Source organism: Bufo bufo, chromosome 7 (genome assembly GCF_905171765.1).
Source record: "Bufo bufo chromosome 7, aBufBuf1.1, whole genome shotgun sequence".
Classification (NCBI taxonomy): Eukaryota; Metazoa; Chordata; class Amphibia; order Anura; family Bufonidae; genus Bufo; species Bufo bufo.
In genome coordinates this window covers 230712203-230738444 of record NC_053395.1, presented here as the reverse complement: position 1 = coordinate 230738444, position 26242 = coordinate 230712203, and the positions used below count along the sequence as shown (strand labels likewise).

The following is a 26242-nucleotide window of genomic DNA, read 5'->3' as shown; positions in this document are numbered from 1 at the left end:
TATATATCTGTATGCAGTTATCTCCTGAGCTCCCTCTAGTGGTGGCTGTATATATCTGTATGTAGTAATCTCCTGAGCTCCCTCTAGTGGTGGCTGTATATATCTGTATGCAGTAATCTCCTGAGCTCCCTCTAGTGGTGGCTGTATATATCTGTATGTAGTAATCTCCTGAGCTCCCTCTAGTGATGGCTGTATATATCTGTATGCAGTGAGTTCCCCCTACTGGTGGCTGTATATATCTGTATGTAGTAATCTCCTGAGCTCCCTCTAGTGGTGGCTGTATATATCTGTATGTAGTAATCTCCTGAGCTCTCTCTAGTGGTGGCTGTATATATCTGTATATAGTAATCTCCTGAGCTCTTTCTAGTGGTGGCTGTATATATCTGTATGTAGTAATCTCCTCAGCTCCTTCTAGTGGTGGCTGTATATATCTGTATGTAGTAATCTCCTGAGCTCCCTCTAGTGATGGCTGTATATATCTGTATGCAGTGAGTTCCCCCTACTGGTGGCTGTATATATCTGTATGTAGTAATCTCCTGAGCTCCCTCTAGTGGTGGCTGTATATATCTGTATGTAGTAATCTCCTGAGCTCCCCCTAGTGGTGGCTGTATATATCTGTATGCAGTAACCTCCTGAGCTCCCTCTAGTGGTGGCTGTATATAACTGTGTGTAGTAATCTCCTGAGCTCCCTCTAGTGGTGGCTGTATATATCTGTATGTAGCAATCTCCTGAGCTCCCTCTAGTGGTGGCTGTATATATCTGTATGTAGTAATCTCATGAGCTCCCCCTAGTGGTGGCTGTATATATCTGTATGTAGTAATCTCCTGAGCTCCCTCTAGTGGTGGCTGTATATATCTGTATGTAGTAATCTCCTGAGCGCTTTCTAGTGGTGGCTGTATATATCTGTATGTAGTAATCTCCTGAGCTCCCTCTAGTGGTGGCTGTATATATCTGTATGTAGTAATCTCCTGAGCTCCCTCTAGTGGTGGCTGTATATATCTGTATGTAGTAATCTCCTGAGCTCCCTCTAGTGGTGGCTGTATATATCTGTATGTAGTAATCTCCTGAGCTCTCTCTAGTGGTGGCTGTATATATCTGTATATAGTAATCTCCTGAGCTCCCTCTAGTGATGGCTGTATATATCTGTATGTAGTAATCTCCTGAGCTCCCTCTAGTGGTGGCTGTGTATATCTGTATGTAGTAATCTCCTGAGCTCCCTCTAGTGGCCGCTGTGTATATCTGTATATAGTAATCTCCTGAGCTCCCTCTAGTGGTGGCTGTATATATCTGTATGTAGTAATCTCCTGAGCACCCTCTAGTGGTGGCTGTGTATATCTGTATGTAGTAATCTCCTGAGCTCCCTCTAGTGGCCGCTGTGTATATCTGTATATAGTAATCTCCTGAGCTCCCTCTAGTGATGGCTGTATATATCTGTATGTAGTAATCTCCTGAGCTCCCTCTAGTGGTGGCTGTGTATATCTGTATGTAGTAATCTCCTGAGCTCCCTCTAGTGGCCGCTGTGTATATCTGTATATAGTAATCTCCTGAGCTCCCTCTAGTGATGGCTGTATATATCTGTATGTAGTAATCTCCTGAGCTCCCTCTAGTGGTGGCTGCAGGCAGGCAGACTTTTAGCCTGTAACTTTATGTCTCTGGTTGGGTTTGGAGCTCTGATTCCTATACATTTATATGATGATATTATTCAGCTCTAAATGTTGGTATGAATACTACACAGCGTTCTTTTAAGGCCAGTACCTGCAGTCCGCGGACAAGAATAGGCAGCTATATTAAAGGCTGTCCGTGCCGTTCTTAAAATTGTGGAACGCACACGGACGCCATCCGTGTTTTGCAGATCCTCGATTTGTGGACCGCAAAACACACAACGGTCGTGTGCATGTAGCCTAAGGCCTAGTTTTGTCCTTTGGGATAAACAAGAGTATTTTCATGCATTGACAGCAAGCACAGATCTTGAAAACTTGGAGAAATTGAGACACAAAGTCTGTTAGAAAGTTGCAGAACTTTTCCTCATAAAAGTAACACAAAATAGCAAAGACTGGAGCTTCCAGTGTTTTATAGCTTAAAGGGACAGTAAGGTGCAGGCTATCCTTGTACTCTGCTGTCCCCTGTTATCAGCCATTTCGCCGGCTGTCGTTTTCTCTAATGTGATGACGGACACAAGGTGCAGAAAAGATGTGACAGTGACTTTAGCCGCTGCAGTCTTACAAGCTCTGGCACTTTAATACTGTCTCTGTTGTCTCAGAAGAAAAGGGGTTAATTAAAGGAAAACATTGCACGCCGTCCTCCCCTGGACTCACATTTTCCGCCTGCGCCCAGATCTAAGTTTTAGTCCTAATCCGGCTGTGATGTTATTGTACATAATGATTGAGATGACAATTAAAGTAAACTGCGGCCTGTCTGCGCTGGCAAGAAACCGCTAAGCGCACGTGACAAATGTGCGCCATCTCCAGAGAGCGAGGTCGTGCGAGGCCGCACTGCAGGCAGGAGGGTTTTCACTCAGGACATCCAGGACTGAACCGGGGCCTAAAGGGAATCTGCCATCAGATACCGCGATCTACACCCATCCGCCTGGCCTGCGGGTGCGCCAAACACGCTGCCGCATAACTTCAGGGCCTGGCGTGAGTGCGTCTTCACTGCGCCGACCTGTCAGCCAAAGTGGTTGGGACGTGGACATCAGAGCAAGTGAGTGGAGCCTCTGGGTGCCACGAGGTGCAACAGCAACACCTTCGTTGCACCCAGGGGAGAATTGGCATAAAAGAAAATGCTGATTCCTCCACATTGGGGCAGATATGGAGATCGGACCAAGAGCATAAGAATGAGGTGAGCAGCGCACATCTCCCACGACATATTCCCTTTAAAGGGGAACTCCACCTGAAAATACCCTTTAGAGCTCGGTCAGTGAATTGAGCCTCTCAGGAAACACTTGCAGCAGCAGAAATCTTTACTGACACATAGTAACAAACCCATCAGCGGTGGGAACAAAACTACCTTCAATCTTTCATTCCCCCATTTACCAGATCTCTGTTTGCTGTCAGTAAATGGAAACATTTTTGTTTAAAGGCTGTTGATGAATACCTGCCCCTTATCACAGAGCCGGTGAGTTGGTTATGGTTGTAGCGAGTCTAGGCAGTTTTCAGGGAGCCGATACATTATTTTACCTGCACCGATACATTGAGCAGCCAGCACTTTTTCCTATAGTGTGATAGCACGACCACCGCTGCTGGATTACAGGGTGGTCGTAACCCCTGGATATGAGCCGTGTGTAATGTGATGGGAAAATGAATCCAGCCAGCAAAGGAAGCAACAGGGAGAATCCCAATACATTAGGAAGGGCCTTGTATTAACCCTTTCTACATGATAAATGCCACTTTCTGAAGTCGGAGTTTATAAGGGATTTTAGACTCTGGGTGTAAATAAGACATTCATCCGTCCGCTGACAGCAAATAGAGATACTGAAGCACCTAGTCTACTCTAAAGCTCCTTATCTGTGTAAGATCGGACAACTCCTTTTGGTAGGAGGGGGGGGGGGCACTACTACCATCATCATCTCACACTAGACTAGAAGCTGGAGTATCCGGCAGAACACAGGACATCTCGTCAGCAGCACATCCATCATGTATGGGGGAGGGGGGTCTAAATACAGCCCTCAATGTGCAGATACCGACCCCCCTCCTCCAACCCATGAAGTCTGCAAATAATTAATGCAGCGTTTTGCCTGTTTTTGGGGAAAATGGAGTCCAGATCCTGATTAAAGGCAACAGATGATGACGGGGCGACCGGGGGGCTCTAATCTGGTCGCTCCTTAAGAAAACACGGCTGCCGGGTCTAAGGCGCTGAGGATCCCGCATCAGGGGAAGAAGCGGCGGCAGAACCTGCGAAGACGTCCGTGTTTACTGTGTTTTACTGAGGCCTCATTATTACTGTACGTTATTATATGTTACTGTATGTTACTGTGTGTTATTATATGTTACTATATGTTATTATATGTTACTGTATGTTACTGTGTGTTATTATATGTTACTATATGTTATTATATGTTACTGTATGTTACTGTGTGTTATTATATGTTACTATATGTTATTATATGTTACTGTATGTTACTGTGTGTTATTATATGTTACTATATGTTATTATATGTTACTGTATGTTACTGTGTGTTATTATATGTTACTATATGTTATTATATGTTACTGTATGTTACTGTGTGTTATTATATGTTACTATATGTTATTATATGTTACTGTATGTTACTGCGTGTTACTATGTTACTATATGTTATTATATGTTACTGCGTGTTATTATATGTTACTATATGTTATTATATGTTACTGTGTGTTATTATATGTTATTATATGTTATTATGTTACTGCATGTTATTATATGTTACTGTCTGATATTGTATGTCACTGTACATTACTGTTTGATACTGCGTGTTACTGTATTTTGCTGTATATTGCGGTATGTCAATGATACTATGTCACTGTTACCTGTTACACTGTTAACATTATTTCAGAATACTGGATGTACATTTAGTATCAGTCCCGGATTTCACCCCCCCCCGACAGATATGACATATACCACAGGTTGCTTTGTATAATTCATAGTTACACACCATGGTGTGCAGGAATGTAATGACATGTTCTATAGGAACCATACTGCAGAGACGACTGGGGGTGAGGGGTTAAGAGACGATGGGAGTTGTTGTATCTCTGAGATAATGAACGCTGAAGCTACAGAGAACGGATTTACCATTATTAATACCTGATCGTTGCTGAAATAAGTTCAGATGACAGCAGTCATAACAACATGGAAGATATGTGACCACGCGCAGGACACAGAATATCCAGATACAACCCCCATCATCCCTATACACCACAGGGTTAGACAAGATACTTTATATACACTGGAATAACTCACACAATAACAATATCTTTTGTATGAGGGTTTAGACCGCAGAGCGCACCGGTCATTGTAAAAGTTATTGTTATTTTGTTTGTTTATCACATCCACACATTTGCTATCCTGTGTGGGATGTCTATTGTGGTACTTGTGGTCCGCTGCGGGCATCCTCCATTGTATGCTTTTTTGCTAGTGATTGCCATTAGCAGCGGACCACAAGTGCAGGATCTGCCCTTCCCCCGGTATAGATGCGCCACTGCATATGGAGTCGAGCACTTCCTACTTTTCATTACTGCGCCAATCTGTAGTTTATACTGGAATAACTTACCATCCATAGGAGTCAGATAGTCATGGAGGTGGCCTGCACTTCCCGCGGCCCCTGTCTGTAGCAGGAGCTCTCCATAGGGGCTGGGGTGTCCGGCCAGTAGCGACATCTGGTGGTAGTAATCTGCGGGGACGACACCAGGCGGCGGGGGTGCGATGCCAAAGATGCCCCTTTCTTTTAAGTGCTCGTGAGCAGCTGTGAGGAGAGAGCAGAGCAGGGTTACCAGAGGATTCGGCATCATTTGGAAATACTCAGTGTAGTGGAGATTGGGGGGTTTATCCGGCCAGACAAAGGCCTCAGGACACGGAGAATATCCCCATTTTTATCCCAGAAATTCAGCTCTGCGGCTATTTTTAAATGACTTTCTTAATGGTGACTTGACATTGTAACCTCCAGACAAATATTCCAAGGGAAACACAAGGGAAACATCATTTATATCAATTGTTGCATTTCCAATAAGATTACACATTATAACAATGTAACTACTTACAATACAATAAATGATCTAAAGGTTACATCCACCCGGCACCACGTCTCATCAGAGCCTTGAACGCACAGTTTGCAGAACTTCATCGTTAACTTTACAATGTAAACATAAGTGCAATTTCATTATAAAAAAAAATATTTATAATTTGTTTCAACTGTCAAAAGGGGTAAATGTAAAGTGCCGGGCACAGCGCATTACAAATGGCTCAAATACATAAAAAGTTTGGCGCAAATGCAATGCTGGACTGACTAAACGTTCCAAGTCACTCCCCTGTTCTGGCACAATTCATACATCACTATTTTTGCCAGGTTCATAGGGGCATCGCTAAAGAGACAACGTTAGCAAAATTGCAAAAAATAAATTGGTGCAAAATGTTGGCACAAAGCAGTAGGTGGTGTAAAGTGATCGCAGTGCGCCAAACCTCTCATCCAGCCTGAGCCACTGTGATAAACGTGGCGCCTCTTTAGGCCGTCTAGAGTTTACGGGAGCAGTAAATCTGCCCCAGTGATCTCCAGCAGATCAAGCAAGGTCAAACTCCAATACAACCAGTGGGATAAATTGAGGGATCCCGTAAAGGGCGGCACCACATGGCCTTACTACAGAATATATTGCACATGAAGAACAGGACAGGATAAAAAAAATGAAAAGTTTTAAATTTTATGGTGAAACTTGTCCCATTGTTATGGGGTAGGAGATGGAGCCGCGGTGTGTGAACGCTCTCCAATGCCTCCATCCTGTAGGAAGACGTCTAAACGGCCTCATTACCGTCGGCTCCACTCTGGGCGATGCTGAGGAGACGCACATGGGCTGGAGATGTGTTGGCCGCGGCGAGTCCTGGCGTCTGGCTCCCTCAATCCTTGCACTTTGCCAGAGCCAATTACAGAATTTCTCACAGCTGCAAATCCTCCAAACTGCACCCGGCGCACGGAGGAAAAATATATAGTGTCACCCTCTGTCCCAATCCATTCAAGGAGAAAACGTTCAAGGCTGAGAACATGGACGAAGCCTTGGAGATAAGGATGAAATATACTGGGAAATGGGCGGCTGATCCCAACGCTCAGTCCGTGAAATAAGGTGCAGATATTGAGAAGATATAGAAGAGCACGGACCACAAGTGGAGAAAGTGGAGCAGGCTTCAGCCCTTACAAGTCACCCTATTAGGGCCGCGCACACAATATCGGGGCGTTGCTGGTGTTATATCCGGGTTCCTATTGCTGCCCTGCAGTCACAGTCAAGATGCCCATTCTAGGGGTCCATGTACAGAATACAGGGATCCTCATCTCTCGGTCCTGGAGGACCTACCCTGCATTACTCAGACAACCCCTTTAAGTTGACATGGTGTAATGCATTGTTTCCCCTATGGAGGCGCTGTAGGGAAAGTGCACACTGTCCGGTTTCCCCACAGGTTGCAGCTGATCGCTGGGGATTCCAGCAGGTGGAGACTTTGTGATCGACTTATTGCCAAGGATCCCTTTAAACAAGTTAGGATTGCCCAAAGCAGGCCACCCCTTTAATTTAAGGGGGCTGCCTCACCGGTGTCCATAGGCCCTACTGAAACATTTAGATTGGATAGAAGGGGAGGCCCCCACGTGGGACCCATGACCAACAGAGCGCCTCTTGTTCTGGTGGACCCCATCATGTATGACATGGTTGGCCATACGTTAGGATGTAATACATTTCCCCTGTATCAACTGATGGCCTGAGGATCCGGAGCCCGGCATGTGGCCGGCAGGGGATTGTTGGGGTGGCTTCAATTTGGCTCATTATAGGGGTTCACCCATTTGTGGCCATTCACTCCAACAGGCACTTGGTCCAGTGTTTCCAGCAGAGAAATGAAGGGGGGAGGGGGGCTGCGGACCCTAAATCTTAATTGTAGAGGATGTCTCAGGACATACATAGAATATACAATACATACATACAGGATATACATAGAATATACAGGACATATATATTATTAACATATAGGACATACAATATACAGGGACGTACATAGAATATACAATACATACATACAGGACATACATAGAATATACAATACATACATACATACAGGATATACATAGAATATACAATACATACAGGATATACATAGAATATACAATACATACATACAGGACATACATAGAATATACAATACATACATACATACAGGACATACATAGAATATACAATACATACATACAGGACATACATAGAATATACAATACATACATACAGGACATACATAGAATATACAATACATACATACAGGACATACATAGAATATACAATACATACATACAGGACATACATAGAATATACAATACATACATACAGGACATACATAGAATATACAATACATACATACATACAGGACATACATAGAATATACAATACATACATACAGGACATACATAGAATATACAATACATACATACAGGACATACATAGAATATACAATACATACATACAGGACATACATAGAATATACAATACATACATACAGGACATACATAGAATATACAATACATACATACAGGACATACATAGAATATACAATACATACATACATACAGGACATACATAGAATATACAATACATACATACATACAGGACATACATAGAATATACAATACATACATACAGGATATACATAGAATATACAATACATACATACATACAGGACATACATAGAATATACAATACATACATACAGGATATACATAGAATATACAATACATACATACATACAGGACATACATAGAATATACAGGACATATATATTATTAACATATAGGACATACAATATACAGGGACGTAGATGGAATATACAGGACATACGTATAAACATACCACGTACTAACAATACATGGCATGTACATAGTACATATGGGAAGTGCATAGGTGGGCACGGGGCCTCACTAGCGGTTTGCTGGCATCAGATTTGGCTGTAGCGGGACGAGACAGGTGACAAGGAGAAGATGATTTGGGATGAATGGGTCCTTTGTACATGTAATGATGTGCCCCCCCCCCCCCCCCTCCTGTGTAACGGGCGAGGTGTGCCGAGTTCTGCACAATGTGGCAGCACACCCTGCGTGTTCAGGGCTTACAGGAACCTTCTGCTTCATTCAGTGTCTGACAGACCTGGATTAGGGCTGAGAAAAAGTCATCACCCAGCGCCAGATGTGTAACAAGAGACGCAGCTCCGGGTGCCAACGCCGCGGGCTCAACTGCTTAAAGGGAAGGTCCAGGTTCGCACACACAAATCTGAATCATTGTGATAAAACCTTCTCAACTTTCTGACAGACTTGTGTTTCATTAACTTACGATTATTGTTTAGTGTCTGCTTGCTGTCAGTGAATGGGATTTTAATCCAGAGACTAAAAACATACGCAACTGAATACTTCTCACAGCAGAGGGTTTGCTACAATTACATTCATAATAGACAATCCTGTGTGACCCAAATCCAACATTAGCACAAGTCTCCCTCCTGTCCTGATAGTTGCTACAATGTATCAGTCCGGAGTCCAGGCTGTTTATATCATAGAGAATTGTCTAAACTGGAAACAGTCTAACAAACAATAGACAAATGCAACATTGTTCTAAAAGTTAATAAAATATAAGTAAAGTCCACTATTAACTATTGCTAGGTTATAGAAGTATCAAAAAATTGTGCACCTCCTGGAATCCCCTACCTTCAGCTGGGCTGAGTCCTCTGGCTGCGGAGATCATGGACAGGGTGGGGCTTCCGTGGACGGATCGCAGGTAATGCTCCATGTGAGGGCCGAGGTAATGATGTGCGTGGTTGAGATCCGTGGTGGTGCCCACTGGGTGAGGGGAAAGGCGTATAAGGGAGATGTCAGAGATGACGGGGCTGCCGCTGAGGCCTGGAGGACTGTGAAAAAAAGCAAATCATGTTAAACTATAGCAGAAGATGCCCATGTTATACCAGCATGATCCATATCACTATATACAAGAAGATGTCCGATACCAGCTGTACATATATAACTATATACAGGAGATACCCAGGTTATACCAGCTGTACATATATAACTATATACAGGAGATACCCAGGTTATACCAGCTGTACGTATATAACCATATACAGAAGATGCCCAGGTTATACCGGCATGGTCCATATCACTATATACAAGAAGATGTATAACCTATACCAGCTGTACATATATAATTATATACAGGAGATGCCCAGGTTATACCAGCATGCTTCATATCACTGTATACAAGAAGATGTATAACTTATACCAGCTGTACATATATAATTATATACAGGAGATGCCCAGGTTATACCAGCTGTACATATATAATTATATACAGGAGATGCCCAGGTTATACCAGCTGTACATATATAATTATATACAGGAGATACCCAGGTTATACCAGCTGTACATACATAATTATATACAGGAGATACCCAGGTTATACCAGCATGCTTCATATCACTATATACAAGAATATGTATAACTTATACCAGCTGTACATATATAATTATATACAGGAGATACCCAGGTTATACCAGCATGCTCCATATCACTATATACAAGAATATGTATAACTTATACCAGCTGTACATATATAATTCTATACAGGAGATACCCAGGTTATACCAGCTGTACATATATAATTCTATACAGGAGATACCCAGGTTATACCAGCTGTACATATATAATTATATACAGGAGATACCCAGGTTATACCAGCTGTACATATATAATTATATACAGGAGATACCCAGGTTATACCAGCATGCTCCATATCACTATATACAAGAAGATGTATAACTTATACCAGCTGTACATATATAATTATATACAGGAGATACCCAGGTTATACCAGCTGTACATATATAATTATATACAGGAGATGCCCAGGTTATACCAGCTGTACATATATAATTATATACAGGAGATACCCAGGTTATACCAGCTGTACATATATAATTATATACAGGGGATACCCAGGTTATACCAGCTGTACATATATAATTATATACAGGGGATACCCAGGTTATATCAGCTGTACATATATAATTATATACAGGGGATACCCAGGTTATACCAGCTGTACATATATAATTATATACAGGGGATACCCAGGTTATACCAGCTGTACATATATAATTATATACAGGGGATACCCAGGTTATACCAGCATGGTCCATATCACTATATACAAGAAGATGTATAACTTATACCATCTGTACATATATAATTATATACAGGAGATACCCAGGTTATACCAGCTGTACATATGTAATTATATACAGGAGATACCCAGGTTATACCAGCTGTACATATATAATTATATACAGGGGATACCCAGGTTATACCAGCATGGTCCATATCACTATATACAAGAAGATGTATAACTTATACCATCTGTACATATATAATTATATACAGGAGATACCCAGGTTATACCAGCTGTACATATGTAATTATATACAGGAGATACCCAGGTTATACCAGCATGCTCCATATCACTATATACAAGAATATGTATAACTTATACCAGCTGTACATATATAATTATATACAGGAGATGCCCAGGTTATACCAGCTGTACATATATAATTATATACAGGAGATGCCCAGGTTATACCAGCTGTACATATATAATTATATACAGGGGATACCCAGGTTATACTAGCTGTACATATATAATTATATACAGGGGATACCCAGGTTATACCAGCTGTACATATATAATTATATACAGGAGATGCCCAGGTTATACCAGCTGTACGTATATAATTATATACAGGAGATGCCCAGGTTATACCAGCTGTACGTATATAATTATATACAGGAGATGCCCAGGTTATACCAGCTGTAGATATATAATTATATACAGGAGATGCCCAGGTTATACCAGCATGGTCCATATCACTATATACAGAAGATGCATAACTTATACCAGCTGTACATATATAATTATATACAGGAGATGCCCAGGTTATACCAGCATGGTCCATATCACTATATACAGAAGATGCATAACTTATACCAGCTGTACATATATAATTGTATACAGGAGATGCCCAGGTTATACCAGCTGTATGTATATAATTATATACAGGAGATACCCAGGTTATTCCAGCTGTACATATATAATTCTATACAGGAGATGCCCAGGTTATACCAGCTGTACATATATAATTCTATACAGGAGATGCCCAGGTTATACCAGCTGTACATATATAATTCTATACAGGAGATGCCCAGGTTATACCAGCTGTACATATATAATTCTATACAGGAGACGCCCAGGTTATACCAGCTGTACATATATAATTATATACAGGAGACGCCCGGGTTATACCAGCTGTACATATATAATTATATACAGGAGACGCCCGGGTTATACCAGCTGTACATATATAATTCTATACAGGAGACGCCCAGGTTATACCAGCTGTACATATATAATTATATACAGGAGACGCCCGGGTTATACCAGCTGTACATATATAATTATATACAGGAGATGCCCAGGTTATACCAGCATGCTCCATATCACTATATACAAGAAGATGTATAACTTATACCAGCTGTACATATATAATTGTATACAGGGGATGCCCAGGTTATACCAGCTGTACATATATAATTATATACAGGAGATGCCCAGGTTATACCAGCTGTACATATATAATTATATACAGGAGATGCCCAGGTTATACCAGCATGCTCCATATCACTATATACAAGAAGATGTATAACTTATACCAGCTGTACATATATAATTATATACAGGAGATGCCCAGGTTATACCAGCTGTACATATATAATTATATACAGGAGATGCCCGGGTTATACCAGCTGTACATATATAATTCTATACAGGAGATGCCCGGGTTATACCAGCTGTACATATATAATTATATACAGGGGATACCCAGGTTATACCAGCATGCTCCATATCACTATATACTCTGCGGTGCAGTCACTCGTGGCTGCAGGTAGGAGCGGGCACGGCTGGGTGGCAGTACCAGTACTGCGCTGGCACACTGACACACATTGCAGGCAGGATGCTGTGTGGTAGCAGATGTGAGATGATGCTTCACAGCTGGAGTCGGGCAGAACGAGGAGATTAATGCCCATTAATGTGTAACAGAGACGCTGCCATGTCTGCCGCACTCACAGATCTGCCAGCGCCGGCCACTTAAAGAGACAGGCCGCTACTTGACGTCTAAACCTTGAAGTGACGGCAGCGATGCTCTGGCAGTCCTTGTATTTTAGGACATGGATTCTGATGACAAGTTTCCACCGCACGGCCACCGAGAAAGAGTCGTGAAATATTAAACCTGTTCTCCTAATAATCCGCCTGCGGGAGAAGGTGTCACATGACCTGCGGAGAGGAGACGCCACTGACGCTTCTAGGAATCAGGAAAAGCACTGGGCGCTCTGCTCACTAGTGCAAAGAGCGTCAGTCTGATAATCCAGAAAATCTGAGCGATCAGCTTGAAAATACAGGTTTTCTGGATTTTTCTAAGTTTGTAAAGGGTTTCAGCTTCTGAATGTAATAATGCTTCTATTCACTGAAAGCAAGCAGACATCGTTAAAATGAAGAGGAACTGAAACACAAAGGGGCACATTTACTAATCCTAAAATGATAGACTAGTTGGTGTAAAGATGCGTCAGGACTCTGTATGATAAGTTTACAACACCTATCGGCTGGTTTCATTGGCTCCTAAATTTCGGAGCACTTTGGCGCTTCCTAGGCCACGCCCCTTTCCTGCAAAGTTATAATAAGTGTGTAAAACACATCATAAGGGCTCGTGCATACGAATGTATTTTGGTCCATGTCCATTCCATTTTGTTTGCAGCCAGTATGCTGAACCATTCATTTCAATGGGGCCGCAAAATAAAACGGAAATGACTCCATGTGCATTCCGTATCTGTATGTCTTCAAGTCCGTTCCGCAAAAAGATAGAGCATGTCCTATTCTTGTCCATTTTGCAGACAAGGAGAGACATTGTTACAATGGATCTCCACAAAAAATGGATGTAACACGGAGGTCATCTGCTTTTTTGCGGATCCGTGTTTTGTGGATCGTGTGCATGAGCCCCGACTGTGGCAGAAAGCATGCAGAGAATGGCAGAATTCTGGCGCGTTCATCTTTGTAGGGAGTCTTTCACACGACCTTAGTTTTGGTCTGCACATATTCCACATTTTTGAGGATCGGATGTGGATCCATACATTTCAAGGGGGACGCTAAAGATGCGGAGAGCCCACCGTGTGCTGTCCGCCTCCGTATGTCCGTTCCGCAGCCCTGCGGACAAGAATAGGCATTTCTAAGAAAGGCAGGATGTGCTGATCCAGAAAATGCGGAACGCACGTGGCCGGTATCCGTGCTTTGTGGATCCGCAATTCAAGGACCGCAAAAGGATACATTAGTGGGAATGCCCCCCTAAATGACTGACCGTCCCCTGGAGTCCGGCGGACCCTGCAGATGGCGTCACGTGCTGGAACGTTCTATATATCAGATACAGCGTCCCGTGTGATAAATCACTGCGTCCACTGATCCATAATCCACATGCAAATCCGCCCTCGTTACCAGTCGCGGCTCGATTGTATCTAAGTTCCTGCCGACTGAATAACATTGTTACAGGAGGCGATTAATCCGCTGCTTTCTGTAATTAACACAAGTGACATTTCCCGTGTGTAAACATGAAGAGGCGCTGAGCCGTGCCGCACGTCGTCCTCCCGCAGGGGAAGCAGGCTGCGCTGGAACGTGCAGGAGCGCTAATCAGTGTGACAATGTATCGCTGCGGGTGTGAAGACTTCTGCAACAGTGTTACCTAGAGCAAAGATATGATCACATGTTCGGTATAAAATGCCGCAGTGACATGGCGGTCGTGGCCGGGAGGCGGCAGGTTTGGCTTCCACATCGGTAGCAGATCAAGTGATGTATGGAGGGAAGCAGAACCTTAAAGAGAACCTGCCACCCATGTCCGGGATTAGATAATGATAAATAATGGATACAAAATGGTCGCTTTCATTAGAAAAACCGCATCCCTCCTGTTCATAGGCTCCAGTGGAGCTGTAATACCACACACAGCCTGTGGACAGGTGTGGCGCTGTTTTTCTTATCTTAAATATCCTGGGAAAGGGGGCTGGGGCAATAGACAACGCCGGGGTCACTTTAAGAGCTGGATTTGTTCTTCATGTGATACTTTTTAGCCCGGATTCTTATTAGTCATGTGACTGTGACATCATAATCTCTTCATGGACAATTCTGACAATTAAGCAACTTCCTGATGTAAACTGCTTGCGTTTTTTTACATACTACACAGGGTTTTATGGCATTTTGCCACAAAAAAAGGAACCAAAAAACACCCCTATAAATATAAACGTGTGAAGCCACAGATCCTGTCTCCGCCACAGTAACGTGGGCTCTGTTCACACCGGCCTCATCCGTCACAATTCATTACGCATCCGCTGTCTTATAAAGGGTCAGTTAAGTAACCGATTACTATTCCAACCACCAAAAAAAAAAGAACAAACTCAACAAAGGCTAAAAATATCTAAACAAAAATAAAAGCAAATAAATAAAATATCACAAAAACAAATAAATAATAAGACACAGGAGAAAAGTGATGTCGGAGGCAGCAGACGAGGCCCCTTGCACCCTATTCACTGAAGGTGGCAGAGGTCTTGGATCAGTGGTGTGTCCTGGACCTTTGACGAGTTGCTGCTCGCCCCCGCTGCCACCCCTATGACTGACGCTGCGCATGGCCGCGCTCCATTTGCTGTAATTAGGTGAGTTTGGAACCTGAGCAGATGCCGCCACTCAGGATGTGGGTGTGATGTATGGGGGCCCCGTGTCACAATCACATCACATTAATCATCGGGGCCCAGGAGCAGGCAGCTTTTTTCTTCTCACAGGCACCAAATACAACTGACTCTTTGATAAATGGCGTCTTCCTCTGCTGCAAATTATGTAGAAAAGGGATGGGGGCGCCGAGGAATGAGGGCGCCGGGCTCAAAGGGTTAAACCTAACTGGTACAGATGTTTCCCCTATGGTGGACCTCTTACTATGTCCACCAATAGGAAATTGGGACCTCACATGGTACCCAGTGCGAAAGCAGCTGCGAAGACCACCACAGACATCCCTCAAAGACCCCTCACTATCAGGGGAGGTCTTATGTCAGTGATATCATCATCAGCAGGGGGTGGGGCTGTGACTACCTCTCAGACAGGTGTGAGTTGTCTGCTGCTGAGCTCCCACTAGGGAGGGGTACTGGCTGCAGACCCAGGAGGAGAGCTGGGCTGATGGCTCCAGGCGAGCCCGGGGTCTGGGGCTCGGCCTACGTCATGACGCCGAGGGAGGTTGTTCCTATAAGTCTGGTGATCGGGGAGAAGACGCGGCTGTGACTGTGAGGAGTAAAGTCACTGAGAAGAAAGGACTGAAGATCTCCAGACTAAGGGCTCATTCACACCACCGTGGTTTGGTTCCGCACACGAGCCGCGGACCCATTCACTTCAATGGGGCCGCAAAAGATGCGGACAGCACACGGATTGCTCCGCTCCGTGGCCCCGGAAAAATTATGTCATATCCTATTCTTGTCCGTTTTGCGGACAAGAATAGGCATTTCTATAATGGGCTGTCTGTTCCGTTCTGAAAATTGCGGAAGGCACAAGGGTGGCATCCGTGTTTTGCGGATCCACAATTTGCAGAACGCAAAACACGGCACGGTCGTGTGAACAAGCCCTAAGGCCTCTTTCACACGAGCGTGTCCAAATAAGGTCCGGATGCGTTGTGGCAAACCCGAGCGAGTAGATACCCAATTGCAGTCAGTTTTGACTGCGATTGCGTTCCGTTGTTCAGTTTTTATCGCGCGGGTACAATGTGTTTTGCACGCGCGTGATAAAAAACCGACTGTGGTACCCAGACCCGTACTTCTTCACAGAAGTTCAGGCTTGGGATCGGTGTTGTGTAGATTGTATTATTTTCCCTTATAACATGGTTATAAGGGAAAATAATAGCATTCTGAATACAGAATACATAGTACAATAGCGCTGGAGGGGTTAAAAAATAATAATAATAATGTAACTCACCTTAGTCCACTTGTTCGCGCAGCCGGCATCTCTTCTGTCTTCATCTGTGAGGAATAGGACCTTTGATGACGTCACATGGTCCATCACACGATCTTTTACCATGGTGATGGATCATGTGATGGACCATGTGATGAGCGTAGTGACGTCATCAAAGGTCCTATTCCTCACAGAAGAAGACAGAAGGAGATGCCTGCTGCGCGAACAAGTGGATTAAGGTGAGTTACATTATTATTATTTTCTTAACCCCTCCAGCGCTATTGTACTATGTATTCTGTATTCAGAATGCTATTATTTTCCCTTATAACCATGTTATAAGGGAAAATAATAATGATCGGGTCCCCATCCCGATCGTCTCCTAGCAACCATGCGTGCAAATCGCACCACATCCGCACTTGCTTGCGGATGCTTGCGATTTTCACGCAGCTCCATTCACTTCTATGGGGTCTGCGTTGCGTGAAAATCACCGCTCGTGTGCACAGCCCCATAGAAATGAATGGGTCAGGATTCAGTGCGGGTGTAATGCGTTCAACTCACCCATCGCATCCGCGCGGAAAACTCGCCCGTGTGAAAGGGGCCTAAGAGAGAGAGAGACTGATGAAAAGCAATCGTGCAGATAACTGTATCCGGGAGCTGACCGCCATAAGAGAGACACAGAGCAGAGGGGCTAATGCTGGCCCCAAAATCCAGGCCCCTCAAACCAGGCTGCAGCGGCCAAGAGAAGGGACACCATCAGCAGGAAGGACTATGAGGACGTGCACAGCATTGTAATGCAAGGTAAAGCTGTGAGACTCATGGCCGCTGCACCTATAGAGCCTGCAGGAGACAGCAGCCCAATCACTGAGGGGTTAATGCAACCAAGTAGTGGACAGAAGAGTCCAAGTCAGCAAGACCCAGCACAAAGGGGGTTAAACCATGATCCTGATACAGACAAGGAGTTAATGAACCTGACAACTGACACCTGTGCAGACGCTGCAGTCAGTAAAAGCCTGGCCTCCAGTCATCCCAGTAATACCAGTCACAGACACTGAAGCCATTCCCAACAGCCCCATCCTTGACTCACAGCAGTCCACGGACGCCAGAGACAACATGGAGGTCACCGAGCCGTCACCAATCGGCCACAGAGCTCAGCAGCCAGGGGCCACACTGCCCCAAACACTGCCAGACCCTGGAGACAACATGGAGGTCACCGAGCCGTCACCATCGGCCACAGAGAAGGCCGGCTCCAGAGCTCAGCAGCCAGGGGCCACACTGACCCATTCACTGCCAGACCCTGGAGACAACATGGAGGTCACCCAGCCGTCACCATCAGCCATAGAGGCCGGCTCCAGAGCTCAGCAGCCAGGGGCCACACTGAGCCATTCACTGCCAGACCCCGGAGACAACATGGAGGTCACCGAGCCGTCACCAATCGGCCACAGAGAAGGCCGGCTCCAGAGCTCAGCAGCCAGGGGCCACACTGACCCATTCACTGCCAGACCCTGGAGACAACATGGAGGTCACCCAGCCGTCACCATCAGCCATAGAGGCCGGCTCCAGAGCTCAGCAGCCAGGGGCCACACTGACCCATTCACTGCCAGACCCCGGAGACAACATGGAGGTCACCGAGCCGTCACCAATCGGCCACAGAGAAGGCCGGCTCCAGAGCTCAGCAGCCAGGGGCCACACTGACCCATTCACTGCCAGACCCTGGAGACAACATGGAGGTCACCCAGCCGTCACCATCAGCCATAGAGGCCGGCTCCAGAGCTCAGCAGCCAGGGGCCACACTGAGCTAAAAACTGCCAGACCCCGGAGACAACATGGAGGTCACCGAGTTGTCACCATCAGAGAAGGTCAGCTCCAGAGCCCAGCAGCCAGGGGCCACACTGACCCAGACACTGCCAGACCCCGGAGACAACATGTAGGTCACTGACTATCACCATCGGCCACAGAGAAGGCCAACATCAGCAGCCAGGGGCCACACTGCCCCAAACACTGCCAGACCCCGGAGACTATTCTCCAATGTGACAAGATCTGCAAACCCCCCGCCCCGGAGGAGGAATGCAGTACGGATCCAGTACTCCGGCCCCGAGCAGGACGCCCCCACAGGGCAGTTCATAGGCCGCGATCTGCTGAGAAACCTCATGGGATTTGATGCGTCTGAGGTTTATGCGCTGATCCATGTCCCAACCACCAGTGTCGGTGACATCCGCTTCAAGCTGCCACAGAGCCTGGACATGTAATTCTATCAAAAATCATGAAATCTGGAGAAATCTGCAGGTTCTCCAGTTGTGCAAACCTCTGACCACAGAGGTGACCATTCTCCTCCGAGGTGGTGGCGCCAGCAGGTGTATTGTACTGGCTGAGAAGACAATGTTTGGTCCTCGATTCATCTTGTTAGATCTATGATGAAGAAGGAATCTGGAATGGAGGCTACAAAGTAAGAGCCCAGCGGATGCAGAACCATGGAGTCCCCAGACACCTGCCTCATGTCTTCTACCTGGGATCTAATACTATCCTGGGCAGCCAAGACTCTGCCATAGATGTGGGGCAGACACGAGGCCTATACCTGCCGCATGTGAAAGGCTCAATGTGTGGAGGACTGGATCATACGAAAGAGATCTGCATGGGACGTGTCATCTGTAACCTGCGTGCAGAATATGGACAGACTTTCCGGGAATGCCCGCTTGGGCAGCACAATAAAAGCAGCACAGATCCCTCTGATGAGGCCGATGTGGAAGATTTCCCCGAATTATCTGCAAGAACCGAATCTGAGCGCACGAAGCCCAATGATCCAGCCTTGGTGGAGACACCGCCAGTGACCGCGCAGAAATAAATAGTCAGCAAGTGACACCTGTCAGTGTGGAGGCATCTAGGGAGACATCTGGAGCAGCTGGTGAGGTCTCCTCTGGGCAGCAAGGATCCAGTACTAATATAGAAACTGTAGAAACCATCAGTATGGAGACAACCAGTGAGACACCTGGAGAGAACCCTTCCAAACATCAAGGATCCAGTCCTAACACAGAAACCAAGGAGTCGGCCACTGAGGAGGGATTTCAAGTGGTGTCATCTGAACAGGAACCAAGAAAACACACAACCATTCAGAGGCCAGGATCACCTGCTGTGGAGATCTCTCCTGGGAGGTCCCAGGCCTAAGGAGAAGGTGAGGATGTCTGCGGCCAGAATGTCCAGGAGGCCGCTGATGAAGACGTCCCCGAGGAGAGAGACATTGAGGTGTCTGTGTCCACCAAGAGGGGGGGCACCAAAGGACATAGCAGCGGGAAAAGCAAAAAACCTCGGTGACCTGTCTGCGTCTGAGGATCTGCACCCTCCATGTGAACAGTCTGAAGACCAGGGCGAGACGTCGGGCAATTTATTAGTGATTGTCCGATGAGAACTTTAATGTCACAGGAAACCAGACTGCAGGACATGGAGGTCTCCTCATCAGAGACTGGGCACAGGGGGCATCGGCTTGGTCTTTTAGGCTGGACAGATATGAGGGAGTGGGGATCCCATTTAAGAAACACAGGGATGGTATGAGGCGTTAACGTACCGCACTGTAATCCTCTCCGGAAATTCGGAAACTGTAAATACTTTGTTGCTGATTTTTCAATAAAAGATTGACAACCTCTCAGACAGGATATACAGGCAGGTTGTCAGCAGTAATAGATGTCTGATCACATGTCATTATATCAGTGATGTCATCAGCAGGGGGCGGGGCTGTGACTACCTCTCAGACAGGATATACAGGCAGGTTGTCAGCAGTAATAGATGTTCCTGTAGTATAAGGTCTGTGGATCTCATGTCTGATCACATGTCATTATATCAGTGATGTCATCAGCAGGAGGCGGGGCTGTGACTACCTCTCAGACAGGATATACAGGCAGGTTGTCAGCAGTAATAGATGTTCCTGTAGTATAAGGGGTGTGATCTCATGTCTGATCACATGTCATTATATCAGTGATGTCATCAGCAGGGGGCGGGGTTGTGACTACCTCTCAGACATGATATACAGGCAGGTTGTCAGCAGTAATAGATGTTCCTGTAGTATAAGGTGTGTGATCTCATGTCTGATCACATGTCATTATATCAGTGATGTCATCAGCAGGGGGCGGGGCTGTGACTACCTCTCAGACATGATATACAGGCAGGTTGTCAGCAGTAATAGATGTTCCTGTAGTATAAGGTGTGTGATCTCATGTCTGATCACATGTCATTATATCAGTGATGTCATCAGCAGGGGGCGGGGCTGTGACTACCTCTCAGACAGGATATACAGGCAGGTTGTCAGCAGTAATAGATGTTCCTGTAGTATAAGGTGTGTGATCTCATGTCTGATCACATGTCATTATATCAGTGATGTCATCAGCAGGGGGCGGGGCTGTGACTACCTCTCAGACAGGATATACAGGCAGGTTGTCAGCAGTAATAGATGTTCCTGTAGTATAAGGTGTGTGATCTCATGTCTGATCACATGTCATTATATCAGTGATGTCATCAGCAGGGGGCGGGGCTGTGACAACCTCTCAGACAGGATACACAGGCAGGTTGTCAGCAGTAATAGATGTTCCTGTAGTATAAGGTGTGTGATCTCATGTCTGATCACATGTCATTATATCAGTGATGTCATCAGCAGGGGCGGGGCTGTGACTACCTCTCAGACAGGATATACAGGCAGGTTGTCAGCAGTAATAGATGTTCCTGTAGTATAAGGTGTGAGGATCTCATGTCTGATCACATGTCATTATATCAGTGATGTCATCAGCAGGGGGGCGGGGCTGTGACAACCTCTCAGACATGATACACAGGCAGGTTGTCAGCAGTAATCACGGAAGACTCACCCATGAATGGCGTGGATGGCGTGGCTTTCGTAGTGATATCGCCCCTCCTGGTGCCGGATGTCAATAGGAAACGGTGTGTGGAAGGCGGGGAAGAGGTGCGCAGCGTCTGCGGGAGAGAAAGAACAGGACATTAGAGGCGGAATCTAAACCGGATACAATGTGTCCGCCTCATCATGTAATCTAAACAGAGATTCCCCCGACTTTCCCCTCTTGTGCCCCCATGGTCTGGAGGCGGCAGCAGTGACGGGGTTACTGGGCAGATTGCAGGGCCCCCAGCCCCTCACAATGTGGGGATTTTCTGGCTGAAGATCCAGCGTGAATCACCACCTGTCCTGCATTCTTCCCACAGGGTGATGGAGGCACAGCTGGCGCCCGGCATCTGCTGCCCGCTCTGGAGGAGTCGTGGATACAGGGGCAGTCCTCCCAGAACAGGGGGTACAAGCAGCAGCAGTACCATCAGTTAAAGGAGCCGCGACACGTAAAGCGAGGAATGTAGTACGATGAAGGAGGAATGATCCCCAGGAGTTCTGCGCCCGGCTCCCTCCTTGGCCTCGAGTTCAGGTGGAACGTGCACCAGTTTTCTGTTGCACACATTGGTGACGGTGCCCCCCCCCCCCCCCCCCCCCCCCCCACTCACTGGGAAAGTGCTAAAAGTTAGATCTTGGTGCAAATGGCATTGCACCAAAATGTGTGACTTTTGTTTCTTCAAAGTGTTTATCTCCTAGGACTGCAGCGTTATAAGGCTAGGTTCACACTTGCGGTATTGTATTCTTTTGCGGCAGAGGAGTGGACGATCCGAATTACTGTATCCGGCTAAGGCCTCATGCACAGGACCGTTGTGTGCACCCGTGGCCGTTGTGCCGTTTTCCGTTTTTTTTTCGCGGACCCATTGACTTTCAATGGGTCCGTGGAAAAATCGGAAAATGCACCGTTTTGCAACCGCATCCGTGATCCGTGTTTCCTGGCCGTGAAAAAAATAGGACCTGTCCTATTTTTTTCACGGCCAACGGTTCACGGACCCATTCAAGTCAATGGGTCCGTGAAAGAACACGGATGCACACAAGATTGGCATCCGTGTCCGTGATCCGTGGCCGTAGGTTAGTTTTTATACAGACGGATCCGAAGATCCGTCTGCATAAAGCTTTTTCAAAGCTGAGTTTTCACTTCGTGAAAACTCAGAACCGACAGTATATTCTAACACAGAAGCGTTCCCATGGTGATGGGGACGCTTCTAGTTAGAATACACTACAAACTGTGTACAAGACTGCCCCCTGCTGCCTGGCAGCACCCGATCTCTTACAGGGGGCCGTGATCAGCACAATTAACCCCTTCAGGTGCGGCACCTGAAAGGGTTAATTGTACTATCATATCCCCCTGTAAGAGATCAGGGCTGCCAGGCAGCAGGGGGCAGACCCCCCCCCCCCCCCCCAGTTTGAATATCATTGGTGGCCAGTGCGGCCCCCCCCCCCCCCCCCTCTATTGTAATAATTCATGGTGGCACAGTGTGCGCCCCCCCCCCCTCCCTCCCTCCATTGTAATAATTCGTTGGTGGCACAGTGTGCGCCCCCCCCCCCCCTTCCTCCCTCTATTGTAATAAATCGTTGGTGGCACAGTGTGCGCCCCCCATTGCCCCCCCCCCCTCCCTCTATAGCATTAACAACGTTGGTGGCCAGTGTGCGTCCTCCCATCTCCCCCCCCCCCCATCATTGGTGGCAGCGGAGTTTCGATCGGAGTCCCAGTTTAATCGCTGGGGCTCCGATCGGTAACCATGGCAACCAGGACGCTACTACAGTCCTCGTTGCCATGGTTACTTAGCAATAGTACAATAGTAGAAGATTCATACTTACCTGCTGCTGCGATGTTCGTGTCCGGCCGGGAGCTCCACCTACTGGTAAGTGACAGTGACAGGTCTGTGCGGCACATTGCTAAATGAACCGTCACTTACCAGTAGGAGGAGCTCCCGGCCGGACACGAACATCACAGCTCCCAGGTAAGTATGAATCTTGTACTATTGCTAGTAACCCGCTGCCACCAATGATCGGGGGGGGGAGCAAGATGGGAGGCCGCACACTGGCCACCAATGTTGTTAATGCTATAGAGGGAGGGGGGCCAATGATTGCCACCAACGATTTATTACAATAGAGGGAGGAAGGGGGGGGGCGCACACTGTGCCACCAACGAATTATTACAATAGAGGGAGGAAGGGGGGGGGGGGCGGGGGGGGCACACTGTGCCACCAACGAATTATTACAATAGAGGGAGGAAGGGGGGGGGGGGCGGGGGGGGCACACTGTGCCACCAACGAATTATTACAATAGAGGGAGGAAGGGGGGGGGGGGGGGGCGCACACTGTGCCACCAACGATTTATTACAATGGAGGAAGGGGGGGGGGGCCGCACTGGCCACCAATGATATTCAAACTGGGGAGGGGGGGGGGTCTGCCCCCTGCTGCCTGGCAGCCCTGATCTCTTACAGGGGGATATGATAGTACAATTAACCCCTTCAGGTGCGGCACCTGAGGGGTTAATTGTGCTGATCACGGCCCCCTGTAAGAGATCGGATGCTGCTAGGCAGCAGGGGGCAGTCATGTACACAGTTTGTAGTATAATATTCTAACTAGAAGCGTCCCCATCACCATGGGAACGCCTCTGTGTTAGAATATACTGTCGGAAATGAGGTTTCACGATGTAACTCATATCCGACAGTATATTCTAACATAGAGGCGTTCCCATGGTGATGGGGACGCTTCAAGTTAAAATATACCATCGGATTGGAGAAAACTCTGATCTGATGGTATAAAAGGGACTCCGGACTTTACATTGAAAGTCAATGGGGACGGATCCGTTTGAAATGGCACCATATTGTGTCAACGTCAAACGGATCCGTCCCCATTGACTTGCATTGTAATTCAGGACGGATCCGTTTGGCTCCGCACGGCCAGGCGGACACCAAAATGACTTTTTTTTCATGTCCGTGGATCCGCCAAAAATCAAGGAAGACCCACGGACGAAAAAACGGTCACGGATCACGGACCTACGGACCCTGTTTTTGCGGACCGTGAAAAAAAAACGTTCGTGTGCATGAGGCCTAAGGCTGGGTTCACATCTGCACTGGAGGGACAGACTCGAGTCTACTGTATCCGGCACCGCCGGATCCCCGCTTACTGTAATGGGATTCGGCGGGATCCAGCCGTTTTCCAGCATGTATGCAGTATATTTTTGTCAAGCTGAAAGCTGTACGACGGATACAGTGAACTCCGCCAGAACACACTCCCAGAATCAATAGCGCAGAAGTGACCCCAGCCATAGCCGAACACCGCCGGGGCTCGCCGGATCCCTGTTCATCATGGGCAGGAAAAAACGCTGCATGTGCTTTTGCCGTCTTCAGCTCACAGAGGTCACCCTGTCACAAACCCTCAGCTGTGCGAGTCTAGATCAGCTGGATCAAGACAGGTTTTTGACTCCTGAATATTCTACTCACTGACAGCAAGCAGAGATCATATAAACGGTAAGGAATATTAGAAAGTTTTTGAGTTCCAGCTATCTACTGATGCCGGAGCCGTTAACCCTTCCCGCCCCTCACCCCGGGCTGCGGTAGAGAACATGTGCTCGGCGGCGGCGCGGTGAAAGTTGCTGAGTGTTTCACTTTCTCCTGGAACAGGAAGTCCTTCCACTAATAAGAATAATATTCTCCAGGCCGGACCCCGAGCCCAGACATGAAAACCAAAGACATAAAAGAAACAGGAAATTCCTGAGGATCCGGTCTAAGAAATAAGAACTCAGCTGATCCCACCGCGACCCCCACAGAATGACCCCCAAACTGTGCCCCCCATAAGGATTGACCAATATACAATTCCCATCTTCATCCGGTGACCTGTATACAATGCAGGAGAAGTCCGTGTCAGGTCTACAGTCCTATTATACACTGAAACCTGGATCTAAACTGGTTACCAGTATACAATGCAGAACCCACACTTTATGTGACCAGTATAGAATGTACAACCACCCTGTGACCAGTATACAATGCAGAACCCACACTTTATGTGACCAGTATAGAATGTACAACCACCCTGTAACCAGTATACAATGCAGAATCTGTATAAACAAATGACCAGTATACACAGCAGAACCCACACTTTATGTGACCAGTACACAATGCAGAATCCAATGATCGGTATACCATATTATAGAACGGATAAACTGCTTGATATTAAGGCCAGTATACGACACCGGAGCGCACCGGGACATGTATACAATGCAGAGCCTATAGGATTCAATAACCAGGGCCTGACAGCTGACGCCTATACGACCAGTATACAATACAGAACCTTTATCTAATGATCAGCAGAAAATCTAAAAGTTTGGTCTAAACTTGTGACCAGTATACAATGCAGAACCCACACTTTATGTGACCAGTATACAATGCAGTTTGTATAGGCGGATGATCAGTATACAATGCAGATACAATAGAAATGTGCGCGCAGTATATAATATAGGATGTATGACCCAACCCTTCATGTGAGCAGCCGTGCACAATGCGGAATCTAAGAGACTCTGCAGGATATCATGGCCAGTACACAATGCAGGAGCCCATAAACCAGAGGGGGTAGAACCGGAGGAGCTTACAATCTGT

General features: G+C 46.4%; 1 protein-coding gene across 4 annotated transcripts in view; it reads right to left on the bottom strand.

Moving 5' to 3' along the window:
- Positions 1 to 26242, bottom strand: part of GLI2 (GLI family zinc finger 2) — a 124601-nt gene that overhangs the window by 23840 nt on the left and 74519 nt on the right. For all 4 annotated transcript variants that reach the window (XR_005780505.1, XR_005780506.1, XM_040440301.1 and 1 more), the window contains exons 3-5: positions 21611 to 21716; positions 9404 to 9603; positions 5246 to 5437 (exon numbers count right to left, since the gene is read on the bottom strand). Coding sequence is in view for 2 of the 4 variants with exons in the window: in XM_040440301.1 (XP_040296235.1) it covers positions 5246 to 5437; positions 9404 to 9603; positions 21611 to 21716 (498 nt within the window). In the remaining 2 variants the exon portion in view is untranslated. The remainder of the gene's footprint in view (positions 1 to 5245; positions 5438 to 9403; positions 9604 to 21610; positions 21717 to 26242) is intronic.